Source organism: Choloepus didactylus, chromosome 5 (assembly GCF_015220235.1).
Source record: "Choloepus didactylus isolate mChoDid1 chromosome 5, mChoDid1.pri, whole genome shotgun sequence".
In the NCBI taxonomy this organism is placed as follows: Eukaryota; Metazoa; Chordata; class Mammalia; order Pilosa; family Megalonychidae; genus Choloepus; species Choloepus didactylus.
The window spans coordinates 115,086,109-115,099,975 of NC_051311.1; the positions used below are offsets into that span (position 1 = coordinate 115,086,109).

At 38.6% G+C, this 13,867-nt stretch overlaps 1 protein-coding gene across 1 annotated transcript; it reads left to right on the plus strand.

Moving 5' to 3' along the window:
• Positions 1 to 7,441: 7,441 nt before the first annotated feature.
• Positions 7,442 to 8,499, plus strand: LOC119534963 (cAMP-regulated phosphoprotein 19-like). The gene has a single exon (XM_037837498.1). It carries the CDS (start codon positions 7,482 to 7,484, stop codon positions 7,770 to 7,772), a length of 291 nt encoding a protein of 96 aa, XP_037693426.1. The 5' UTR covers positions 7,442 to 7,481; the 3' UTR covers positions 7,773 to 8,499.
• Positions 8,500 to 13,867: the final 5,368 nt, after the last annotated feature.

Below are 13,867 nucleotides of genomic sequence, written 5' to 3' on the forward strand. Positions count from 1 at the left end.
TTGCAGGGTTTGGCTTCAAATCAATTCACCTCATGACTAGTTATGAGTAGCTGTTAAACATAACTATCAAAGGTTTCACTACAAAACTCTTCAGCTTGATAAGATGCTGAGAGAACTCCAACAGAGGGTGTTTAAGTACCATCGGTGCTAGTTTTGGGCAAAATTTACACAAGAGGGAAGTCCTTTATAGAGTTCTCCACAAGCTGTTATTTAGCTGGAAATTTAACCACACCGGTCAGCATTTGTCTACCTCAAAGCCTTCACTGGGTCTTCTGCAGGAACTTCCTCCTACTCTGTCTAAACTCAGAGGCCCCCTTCCCATGCAGGAACGGAGCTGTGTGGCCCACTCCAAACAGACAATTCTCAGCCTAAAATGTCGTGCTTTAGAACCTGAAGTGCCCCTAAAGGAATTCTAGGTGGTGAAGCTATAGCATATTTGGAGCTTCTTAAAAAAAATCGTGAGCCTTGTAAGTAATTGAGACTATTAGGCCAAATCAACACTTACCTTTCAAATACTTCTGTAAAAGTGTTGCTATTAACATCAGTAGTCTTGGTGCTGAGTAGTCCCCAGACAGAGCTGTAGTCATTCAAAAAAAAAAGGCAAAATGGGAAGTGTTGGCGTGTGTTCACAAAACACTATATTTCAAACCCTCTCTGCCCTCCTCAAACCTCCAACCTTCCATCTATCTTCCTTACTTTCAGCATAGGACCTTGTCTTTTCCTTCACAAAGAAAACAGAAACCATTAATAGGAATATCCTTAACTGTCTATCAAACATCAGCCTTTTAAATCCGCCTCACCTGCATCCCTTCTCTCTCCCTTTTCTCTTTCATGTTGGCAAGAGTGTCCCTCTCTCTCAAAGACCAGTGCCTCCCTGTCTGGTCCAGATTCACCCTTCTCAGGAACATATCTGATGGCTACTCCATCTATACTCATTTCCAAGGTTATTCTGTTCAATCCCATGACTTCAACAGTCACACAGCAACTAAGGGCTCCTAAATTTGTAGGTCTACACACAATCCTTTTCTGGAATTCTGGATTACTTGCTGGACATCTCCACCTGGATGACCCACAGGGATCTCACACTCAACAGGAGCTAAATGTGTGAGCTCCCTGATGCAAACCCTTTTCCCCACCAGTGTCTCCTACCTCAGTAAAATGCACAGCCCCTACTCGCAGCTGCTCAAGTCTGTAAACTGTAACACTCCTTCACATCTCCCTGCCTCTAGCCATCCTGTCTAATAAATTACTGTGTTAGTTTTCAAGGGTGACTGGGAAAAAAAATTGCCACAAACTGTGTGGCTTAACACAAAAGAAATGTATTTCCTCAATTTATTCACAATCCCATCATTCCCCTCCTTAAACCTACTCAGCAGTGTTCCAATGCATGAGTGCTGCCAGCAGGGACAGAGTTCTAGAGCTCTGTCCCCAGCTCCACTCCAGCTTCCTCTCATTACTCCCTCCCGCTTCTCATTGGCCTTCTTTCTCATCCATGGATGACATGACTTATTTTCACATCAAGCACTCAAAGTAAAATCTTTGTTTCCTACTAAGGACACTGAGACTGGGGCATCCCATTAGGTGATAAGTCCACTGAGAGTTTCCCTTATCCAGTAACTGTCTGCATTGTACACCAGTCCAAATGAGATACCAAACCAATGCTTGGTATGACTGAGAAGATGCTCCCCTCACCCCATCATCCTTGATCAGTTTTCTGGCCAATCAGAAATGAAGACTATCTCAATCACAGAGGTTTTTTGTTTTTTTGCTTGTTTGTTTTTGTTGTTGTTGTTGTTTTCCTTAAATACTAGAAAGGGATTTGGTAGATTTCTCTAATTCACCAAAGTAATATATCTTAAAGTGTGGCCCCCAGATTACCTGCATCAGAATAACAAAGAAAGCTTATACAAAAGGAAGCTCTCATTTCTCACCCAAGACCTACTGATATCTGTAGGTAGAGCCCAGTATTTTAAAAAATGCTCAGGTGATCCTTAAACCTTCAAAAATTTGAGAGCAAGTGACCTAAAGTTTGTAAATCCTTGTAGAAGGGGTTATACCATTTTGTTTGTTTGTTTCATATGAGGGCTTCTTAATTCAATTTCTCTTAAACTGTCAAAAGGAGATCAATTAAGAACCACAGAGTAACAATATGCAACTTATTTTAGGTTATAGTTTGAGGGTTTTTTAAAAAAAGAGAAATATAACCTTTTTCACTTGCTATGATTAGAAATACTCCCATTAGTTACAGCGTTGAGATGACAGACAGAGGCTGGGAAGTGGGAGTGGACATGCACCTGGAGGAAAAGATCCACTGGTTGGGCCAGGAGATAATCCAGTCCAGCAAGCAAGGTAAAGAACCCACCAAGAAGGAATAAGAGATAAAGTAATAGGAAGTTACGTAGAATGATTTATGGCCCCATAGTCAAGTACTGTGTTGGAAAATAGCAAACAGGACCTATAGAGAGATTCAGATAGACAAGCAAAGGGAGCAAAAATGAAAGAGCAAGGTGTCATGCTATATTTATGATAGAATCTGCTACAAGTCCTTTATTTCAAGTAGTCTCAAGAAGGCCAGATCAGAAGTGTTTACAAATTGTTGCCTAACAAGCTAATCTATATGATTTTCATATAGTTGTGGGTTAATCAACTTAACAAAAATCAGGTGAATCTCCTGGCCAAGTGGTGGAATAACGATCATAGGTGGTTTATTTCCAGCTTAAGTGAGCAAATTCATCAACCCAGAATAAACTTAGTCTTTCAATTGTGCAAGTGAATACAACTTCTTGTAAAAAAGAAAAACATGTTAAAAGTCATGGTCATCACAAGCTTCACAGTTAAAGTTTACATTTCTGCATCATTAAACATCAGCAAAGCAACAATGAAAAAACAGAATTCATAAAATCAAGAAATAGCACATGTATAGACTCAATTCTGCATGAGACCTTTGCCCACCCTTCCCTAACTTGCTCTTTGTTGATGAGCTCTAGAGGTCACTGGAATGTACAGGTGTCATACCTGTCTCTTCCTCATCTTACTAAAAATAATAACTGGTTTCTTTCCCTCCAAAGCTCTCTCATCAAATACCATTGTGATCTATAGTTGCATATTTTTAACTAAGCCTCAGTTTTAGACTCAGAGTCTTTATTTTTATGTCAGTTAGTAACACATACTCAGCTTTTAAGCAGACTTACAAGAGCAAGGCAAGACCCTAATTCTAAAAGGACAAGATCATTTTGTAAGCTAACTAGACAAGAGACTCAGCACAGAAGCAAGACAGGAATGTGATTATCTCAACAGAGATGCAGTAAGCAGACACAATCCAGGGAAAAGGCAGATATCCACCCATTGGAGGTAGAAAAATTAATGCTGAACCTAAGGCCTTAAACCAAAACTCAAGAGAATCCCTCTGGCCTAATGTCAAGAGCAGTCCTAGAGATCAGGATGGGGTGTGATCTGTTCAGAATCATGTAGATCCCAACACTGTTCATTTGCCTTTTAATCTTTTATCTAAAGGTAGGAAATATAAATCCCTATTCAATAACCCAACTATGTGCACACACATGCACACAGGCGCACAGTGCAGGTCACTGTGACCAGCAGAAGGCGATGCCCAAAAGACCTTGTTCCTTTAAGCCAGTACAAAACATCCGTTAACCACATACTTAAAGCCCTGGACAATGAATGCATCTGCCCAGGTCCCTCCCTTTCCATTCAAATTTTGCCTTATTCCCAATACTTTTTTTAATTGACTATATTTTTTAGAGCAGTTTTACATTTATAAAAAAATGATGCAGAAAGTATAGAGAGTTCCCATATACCCTTCCCTTCCCCTATCTCTTGCGTACAATTTCCTCTATTGTTACCATCTCAAATAAGTATGATACATTTGTTACAACTGATAAACCAATATTGATACATTATTATTAACTAAAGTCCATAGTCTATAATAGGGCTCACTCTTCTGATAAATGCAATTACCATGTATTCACCTTTACAGTATCATATAGACTAGTCTTGCTGTTACAAAAATATCCTGTGCTCCACCTATTCATCCCTCTCTCGTCTCCCTCCCCCTGGCAATTACTGATCTTTTTACTGTCCCTATAGTTTTGCCTTTTTCAGAACGTCATATAGTTTGAATCAACCGTCTTTGGCCTTTACAGGCTGGCTTCTTCCACTTAGCATTGTGCATTTAAGGTTCTTCCATGTCTTGTTGTGGCTTGATAACTTATTTCATTTTACTGCTAAATAATTTTCCATTGTATGGCAGTCCCCAGGTTTGTTTATCCATTTGTCTATTGAAGGACATTTTGGTTGCTTCCAATTTTTGACAATTATTAATAAAGCTGCTATAAACATTCATATGTGCAGGATTTTGTGTGGACATCAGATTTCAACTCAATTGGATAATTACCTAGATGCATGATTGGTGGATCACATGGAAAGTCTACAGTTAACTTTGTAAGAAACTGCCAAACTGTCTTCCAAAGTGGTGGAACCATCTTGCATTCCCAGTTCTCAATACTTTTGAAGTCTCATTTGTAGTTTTCAACACTGAATCTGACCTCTGGATTTGTATGACCTGGTTTCATTGGCTTTGCCGCTTGATTCTTCCCTTTTGCAGCCTTTCCTTCAGGTACAGCATTTCAGGTAGGACATTTGATCCTTTGAAATATAACTTTTCAGTTAGGCAAGCTCCAGCCTTCCACAAAGGAAATTTAGAAAGGAAGATGGAGGGATATAGAGAAAAGAAGAAATACAAGAAAATGGCTTCAAATGGAACCCAAGGCAAGTCAGGGAGTGAAGAGCCAGAGAGCGAGGACTCTGTGGGCCCAGAGTGTAGGTGAAGCTGTGGGCCTGTCCTGGGGCTTGCAGTCACTGGCAGTGGAATCACAGGCACCAGCGTCTGGGTAAAGTGGTGGACCAGGAACCGTCGGGTCTGTTGGACTAGCAGGTATGAGACAGAGAAGTAAAAGAACGTGAAACTGATGCTTTTCATGCCTTTGCCATGTAGCAGACATCTGCTCCTTTGGCTGCCCAGCATCCATGTCCCATTCTCCCACAGAATTTGGGGAATCCACCACTCTCCCTTTCTTAACTTGTGATCTCTGTGGGGTTAGCTCCACCCCCATTTCCATGGAGTAACCCAGATTGACTTAACCCAACTATTTTATCTTGTCTTCCTGGTCACACTGATTGAACTACGGATATGTACTTTACAAAATCAGAGCTAGTGAGAGTAAAGATCCATATACTGGGGTATGTGGGATAGGATACAGGCTTTCTTCTTTGGAAGCTCCTAGAAGAAATCCTCTTTTGAATCCTGGACCATGTTTATGTGAGAATGTGTGGTCTGAAGCCCGCTGAGGCCTTTGTTTAATTTTAATAAAATGAGAGCCTGGGAGAACAAAAAGGTCATCATTAGGAGTGGATGGAAACAGGAGCACAGGAAGCAGAGAAGCGAGACAGAGATAAACTAAATTCTTGGTGATGCCATCCAAACCTCTGGGTCAAATGTGCCCAAAGCCAATATCACTTCCAGACTTTTCTGTTTTATAAGCTAACGTATTCCCCCTTCCCTTCTTTTTAAATTTTAAAACAAACTTTTAATTTTGCCTGTATTAGTCTGAGTTGAGGTTTTATGTCATGTATAAAGAAACAAAAAAATTTTTAACTGATACAGGCAGAATCTGCTTATTCAGTATCAAGGATCTACTGTGTAGCAAGCCTTGTCCTAAACGCTGAGGACACTGTGTTAAATAAAACAGACTTAGTTCAGTCCTTGTCCTAACATACATCATATAGCGAAGAAGACAGACAGAACACAAACACACCAATAAGCATACAAGTATAAACTGTGGTAAATTCTAGGTAAGAAGAGAACAGGCAGCTATGACTAAGAATAATGGGTGGAGAAGAAATAATTTGAACTGGGAAGAAAGAAGATATTACTTAAGCCTGTATCAGGTACATGGGTTGGCCAGGTAAAGTGTGGAGAATGAACAAGCCAGGCAGAAGGAGTGTCTTCTCTCCTCCTACCTATCTTTACCCTTTTAATTGCAGTAACCAATTTGGCACAATTAACAAAAGTTACCATATTAGAATAAAGAGTTCTGGGAGTTTCCCAGTCCAAAGCTTTCCATCTGTTAGCACTGCCATCATTAGAACTGGTTAGACAACATGGCTCCACGAATAACTGGTTTATTCATATAGATCACCACCACATCAGTGATGTGTGGTAGTGAAGTTGTGTCTCAAGCTCACAACTTTGTTGTTCAAATGGTTTTCTCATCTTCCTTTGGCTTTTCTAATTCAAATATCTCTAACAGAGGAGAGAGCTTTAACCAGGACTAGCAGAAGTGTTATCTAAGCCTTCCAGTCTGAGCCAACTCGCTGTTCCATTTGGTTGAATGCCAGCTGTTGTCCTGGGCTCATGTCACTCTGTATTGCCAAAACTTTAGTATTCTGCTGTCCACTCTTTCTCATTTTCTGTTTTTCTTTTCCACCAGAATGTCCCCTGAATTCACTGAATGTAGCCCAATATATTTCCCGCTTTCAATGTGACAGATTACCTTTAGGTCTATACTTCTCAACAGACAGCATGTGTAAAGGCCCCAAGGCAGGAAAGAGCTCGGTTTTCCAGGACCTGAAAAGGCCAGTGTGTCTAGTGGGTAATGAGACTGGAGAAAGTGGCAGCTGCCAGATACTGCAGTCTTATGGGCCACACTAAGGACTCAGCAACTTATCTGATGGCAATGGGAAGGCATGGAAGGGAGCAAAGCTGGAAATGAGATGAACCAATTTGCCTTAAATCTTTCAACTTAACAAAAACACAAAAAAACCAATCTAAAAATGGGCAAAAGACCTGAATAGACATCTCTCCAAAGAAAATATACAAATGGCCAAAAATCATATGAAAAGATACTCAACATTATTAGCCATTAGGGAAATGTAAATCAAAACCACAATGAGATATCATTTCACACTGATTAGAATGGCTACTGTTTAAAAAAAAGAAAATTACAAGTGTTAGAGAAGACCCAGAGAAATAGGAACATTCATTACTGGCGGGAATGGAAAATGGTGTGCCCACTATGGAAGCAGTTTGGCAGTTCCTTGGAAAATTAACTATACAATTACCATATGTCCCAGTGTTCCGGTTTGCTAATGCTGTCATTATGCAAAATACTAGAAATGGATTGGTTTTTATAAAGGGGATTTATTAAGCTACAAATTTACAGTTCTAAGGTCATAAAAGTGTCCCAAAGAAGGCATGAACAAGAGGATATCTTCGGTCATAAGGCGGCGGCCATTTTCGCGGGCGGTGGCGGCCCAGGCGGGCACTCGGGGAGCGGGGACGGGCGGCGGCCCGGCGGCCTCGGCCATCCCGTAATCGCATCTTTTCTGGGCGTCTCACCTGCAGAGCGAGCGCTACGTCCGCGGAAATCCCCGAGGCAGCCTCCGCGGAGGAGCAGAAGGAAATGGAAGATAAAGTGACTAGTCCAGAGAAAGCTGAAGAAGCAAAATTAAAAGCAAGGTATCCTCATCTGGGACAAAAGCCTGGAGGTTCAGATTTCTTAAGAAAACGGTTACAGAAAGGGCAGAAATATTTTGATTCTGGGGATTACAACGTGGCTAAAGCGAAAATGAAGAACAAGCAACTTCCTGCTGCAGCGCCGGATAAGACGGAGGTCACTGGTGACCACATTCCCACTCCACAGGACCTTCCTCAACGGAAACCATCCCTTGTTGCTAGCAAGCTGGCTGGCTGATTAAAAGCACTGAACTGCATGAATCTTCTAACTCCCAATATTTCTCCTTAATGTGTTACTTCTCGGCATTTTGTTTCGTTTCATTCACTGAGTCATTTGAGACTGACAGCTTTGCAGGTAGTGGTAGTGTGTGCTGCTATTGTAAGGGGATATATATGTGTAGAGTTTTGATTAGTTTAACAGTGCACTGATGAAAGGGACATGTTAGAACAACATAAGGTAATCTACTTGAAAATAATTATATATATTACCTAACTCCTAGTGTAGTGCTGGTTCCAACAAGTAACAAGTTTTAAAAATTTTAATGTTTTGGATTTTCCTTACTTCATCTTAATTATAGCTTTGTATGTTACTCTTATTTAATATAACCTCTATTGTATTGATTTCTTTGGGATGTTGTAAAACAGAAGTTTAAGACCACAAGTTGGGATAAAGGTGTTACGTATTTCAGACACAAATGAATAGATGGGGCTCTGTGCTTGAACTTGAATGGCCTTAAACCTGTTTCACCTTTAACAATAGAATTTTACTTGGGCAATATTTGCCCATTCTGGTGTAACTTATGTGACTCTAGTGCTTAATAGCTGCTGTTGAAGCTAGTATTCTTAGTTCTATAGTGTTTAGAATACTTTTTGTTGACGATGTGAATGACGTGTGCATGTGCATTGACTGTTGAATTCACTTTTGTGCCATTTTTGTAAATACAATAGTTTTGCACAACCTCTCACAAATGTCTGTATTAATTTCACACTTTAAAAAATAGATGTGCCAACTATAAGCACAAGAGTTCCTACACAAAACTCTGTATGTCATTAGAGCTTTTGTATAGTAAGAATAGTTTACAATCTGGGACTTACAGAACAAAATTGAAATCTTTACTCAGTCTGCCATAGACTTTAAGCCTTTTTCATTTGTTACTAATATCCGTGACATTCAGTGGCCTTGTGCAAATATGATATGTTGCTTAGGCATATCTTTTGTCCTGTGCAGAACATTTCATTCTGACTTTTATGAAAATTGCAATTCATGTAATTTATATAAACTTTTTTAACATAGAAACTTTTTACTTCCACAGTCAACTTTGGGGGCGCTAGAATGGCTTCAATACTCTGTCCCTTGCCCTTCACTCCTCCCTTTTTTCTTTGACTCAAATGGAGTTGGGCTGTTTGGTCTATTTAGAAGCATAGCATCTATGTTCTAACTCTTTAAATTTGCTCTGCTGAATGCTGTATTTAATGCTAATAGTGTTTTCCTTATAAATTCTCAGTTGTTAATTAACCACTCTTAATCCTGTATTATTAATATTTGATCATTGCTTAAATAAAAGGAACTTTATGATGCAACAAATACTTGAGAAGACTGACCCAGGAACCTATGTCAGGATAAGCTAAGTGAATTAGGCTTGCTATAATTAGAGTAATTTATCTGATAGGTAGAAGATACACACATTAAAATATTTAATTAGATATTTTGCTTCTATAGCTGTCACTTTAAGAAAATTACTGATTTACTGTTACTTGTGGTTGATCTAGTTAGTAAGAATTTAATTGGGACATATTTACCACTCTTTGAAGAGCTCTTCCCATATGTTGTAATGCTGTAGCATGATAATGAGCATCAGTAGCCTGAAAGGATACTATTTTTCTTCTCATCCTTAACTTGCACAGAGTCTCCTCTCTTTTGGATTCAGGCATCCTTTCTGGATCTTGGATCCATTTGTATACCTGCTTCCTGTGACCCCAAATCATAATAGATGGTGCCTTGAGCATAGCACCCGCATTTAAAGGCTGCCTAGCGCTCTGAGGAAAGCTCACTGATTGTCTTCCTGCTTCGCCACTCCCCAAAGCAGAACAGAACAAAACAAAATCAGTAACGTGTTTATTTGTAGTTTTAAGGATCAGTAATATATATATTTATAATGGGAGCAGGTAGATTATTCTAAAATATATATAATCATTGTAGAATCAATTTAAGAATTATGTGATATTCCAAAGTAGAATTTCTGTAATATCTAGTCTTGTTTTTTTATGGATTTTTGGAAGCTATCACCATTCAATTCACACATGTGAGATGATTAATCTGAAAGAACAGGGGGACCATGTTATTCCTGATCATGATAGGACTCCTGCTGTGGTTTGGGACAGATGATATAACCTCTGCCTGAGTTTTAGTTTGTAAAATACAATGCTAATATTTAACCTACCTCAAAACTTGTTGAGGATCTGTGAAATGCTGAGTAAGTGCCCAAAATAAAATATTGTTGATTATCTCTTTATTAAAGGTCAAATTTCCTCATTAAACCAACCTGCCTTCTGGAAAGTCGCAGTACTTCAGATCTCAGGATTTTCCATTGGGAAAGACCTGTCACTAAGGATTCCTAGGTGAAATTGCTTAGCTTCCATTGTTGGTGCTTAGCAGAGAGAGGTTTTTAATTTTTCTATTTTTTTGTTCTGCCTCAAACCTCAGTTTATTGAAGACATACTTCTAGGCTGTTTTACTATTGCGTGATGAAGATATTGACTAGATGAGCTTAATTGTCCATTCATATGATTTCAGAGTTGTGGGAAATGGCTAATTTTAATCATTGTCCTGTTTATTATAAATGTTGGAGTGATCTGAAGTTGGAGATGAATACTTTATGAAAACTGGCTAAGGTCTGAAATAAATGACCTGTTTATTTCATGTCCCAGTAGCCCCTAATTTGAGAAACATTTCATTTTTGAAAGCTACATCTGACTAGGACAATTATAGTTCTTGGCAAATTGAGAGAGTAAGGGTTATTGGATTGTTTTGATGAATTGGAAGGAGCATGTTTGTGGTCTCTTTACAAGTTGTTCAATATTCTGCTGCTGACCTAAAAATACATCTTAACTTTCTTCAAGACAGGCCTGGCAGGACCTCTGCTTGTTATTACTCCAATAGTTGGCATTATTGCTCTTACATGATGTAACAAAGCTATACCTCTGAATATTCATTGATACTTTTTTCTAAATCAGACATGTATTCTTTCTCAGTCCACATTAGTGAAGTTTTATCAAAGCTAAAGTGTAATGCCTACTCAAATTGTGCTCTAAACTTGGTGTTTGTTAATCCAGGTACAGGAAGAGCACTTCTGGATGGCAACTAAAGTAGTTTTTCTGATGGCCTTTTCACATTCCGCAACATTGAAACATTTCGTCCATTTTTCATTTTCCTTCTTTCACTTTGTTTCGCCTTACCCCATCCCTGCATATTCCTTAAGCCCACTGAGAGCACTCATTAAGTGGTATTTAGGGCTGATGAATTATTGACCCTTAATATCCTTTCCAGTACACCACAAAACACTGTCCTAATCTGGAAAATGAATAATTTGAACCACTGTCCCAACTCTGCAACTCAGCATGCACTGCCAGTCTTCCCCTATCTCTCTTATTCTCCCAATTCCCCAATACACCTTGTAAAATTGCAATCAAAGAAATCTGACTCTGGAATTGTTAACCTACGGATAAAACCACTGATTTTTATACTGTTTTATTAGTTTAAGCATTTTAAATAGACAGGCTGTGGATTTTTATCCTGCAAATTGATTTACTGGTAGTTGTGGTAGCCATTAATGTATGTTTGTATTATGTTATTTATCAGCTAAAGAGAAGATGGAAGAAAACATTTCTTTAATACGTGCCCCTAAATCTGTTACTTCATCTCTGTCATTTGTGATGCAATATGACACTTCGCCTATAGTAAAAGGGCCAAGAATAAATGGCTTTTTTGTAGAACCCATCTATAAAGTTTGGAGTTTATGCTGAAATTTGTCAAATAGCCCTTCCAAAATTACACTTGTGAAATATAAAAAAAAAATAATAATAAAATTGATCTATCTAATTTCTACTCAAAAAAAAAAAAAAAAAAAAAAGAGGATATCTTCACTAAAGCAAGGCCGATGGCATCCGGAACACCTCTGTCAGCTGGGAAGGCATGTGGCTGGCGTTGGCTGGTCCTTTGCTCCTGGGTTCTGGTTTGAAAATGGCTTTCCCCAAAATGTCTCTGGGCTTCTGTGTGGCTTAACTTCTCTTAGCTCTCTGCTTGTTTCTCCTGGGGTGTTTCTCTTTAAGCATCTTAGAGTCCTCTCTTAACTCCTCCGAGGCAAACTCTGGGCTTCATCTCTTAGCTCCTAGGCATCTTTGCTTGTTCTCCCAGGGAAAACTCTGGATTATGTATCTTAGCTTCTCTCCAAAATGTCTCTCTCAGCTTCTCTGCACTGCTCCTCTCCACAAGCTCTCTTAAAGGACTAATTAATACCAACCCTGAATGGGCGGGGCCATGCCTCCATGAAAATAATTTAAACAAAGTTCTCACCCACAATTGGTTGAGTCACATCTCCATGGAAACACTCAATTAAAAGTTCCACCCAATAAGATTGGATTAAAAGATCGTGGCTCTTCAGGGGTCCATAACAGTTTCAAACCAGCAAACCCAGCAATCCTACTTCTTGGTTTATGCCCAAAATAATAGAAAGCAGGGACTCAGACAGATATTTGCACACCAATGTTCATAGTGGCACTGTTCACAATTGCCAAGAAATGGAAGTATCACAAGTGTTCAACAACAGATGAATGTATAAACAATAGGTGGTGTATACAAACATTGGAATATTATTCAGCCATAAAGAGGAATGAAGTTCTGATAACCTGGATGACAGCCTGGATGAACCCTGAAGGCATCATACTGAGTGAAATAAGCAAGATATAGATAAATATTATATGATATCATTGATATGAAATAATTCAAATAAGCAAATTCATAAAGTCAGAAACTAGAAAACATGTTACCAGGGGCAGGGTGGGGATAGGGAATGGAGAATTAATGCTTAAATTGTACAGAGGTTCTATTTGGGTTGATAGATAAATTTGGTAATAGATAGTGATGATGGTAGCACAATATTGTGAATGTTAACCCTGCTGAATTATATATTTGAATGTAATTGAACAATAACATAGAAGCTGTATATATGTTACCAGAATAAAATTTTAAATAAAACCTTAGGATTGTACAACAAAAACAGTGAATCCTAATGTAAACTATGGACTACAATTAATAGTACAATAAAAATAACATTATTTCATCAATTATAACAAAGGTACCACACTAATGCAAAGTGTTAAGAATAGAGGGGCATATGGTCTACGGGAACTCTGTATTTTCTGCACGATTTTTCTGTAAACCTACAACTGCTCTAATAAAATAATAATAATAGTAGAGTCATTGATACAGTTTTTCTGCTAAATCAAAAACCAGTCAGGGTGTCATTTCCTGTGAGCTCATTTGAGAGATGTTAAATAGGTCAAACTAATTGAAGTAAGGAATACAGGTGTCAAAAACTGGAAGATATTTTCTACAGCTCTAAAAAGTTGAAAAGCAAGGTTATTATATTTTATTTTACAGGAAATAAAAGGAGTTTTGCCTCAGAGCTTTTACATTTCAGTTGCAGTTTTACAACTGTAGGCATCAATCTTTCCATTCCTGGTACTTGACAATGTGATGAGTGAAAGTAAGTTAAGAGTTGAGATGAATATATAAATGAGAATTTGCCACATACACACATCTTGAACAAAATGTCAGGCAGATGTCACAGTCCACTGGTAGGATACTTCTAGACTTTAGGAAGTTAAATGTAATCCAGACATTATTTTCTAAATGTCACTTATCATCATACACTCCATTTTATTGCTACCGGCACATATCATTTTTAATAATGAGTAATATGCAGGGCAAAGGACAATTATAGTCCACAGGTCATACAAATCGAAGGAATTACACAGATAAAACCCCTGAAGCAAGTCCATGAATCCATAAGTTATGAAATTTAATGTGCTTGAAATGTCACCAATTCATTCTCTTTTGTTTCTGAGCTAAGAAACAACCGCTCTGGAGAGCATAATTCTCATCCCAGGCACCCCTTCACCCAGTATGTGATTTCAAGACCTTTTCCCTCCAATATAGGTTTCATTGTTCTTTAAAGTTTCCTAGGTGACAGGGAAACGCATTAGTAACAAGCCAACAATTCCCCCCAAACAAAGCCTTGTTTGAAGTGCAACAGACATTGCTACTTCAAAGTC

Excerpts from the sequence above, each read along its gene's own strand:
- LOC119534963 (XM_037837498.1), top strand. The coding sequence starts at position 7,482 with ATGGAAGATAAAGTGACTAGTCCAGAGAAAGCTGAAGAAGCAAAATTA.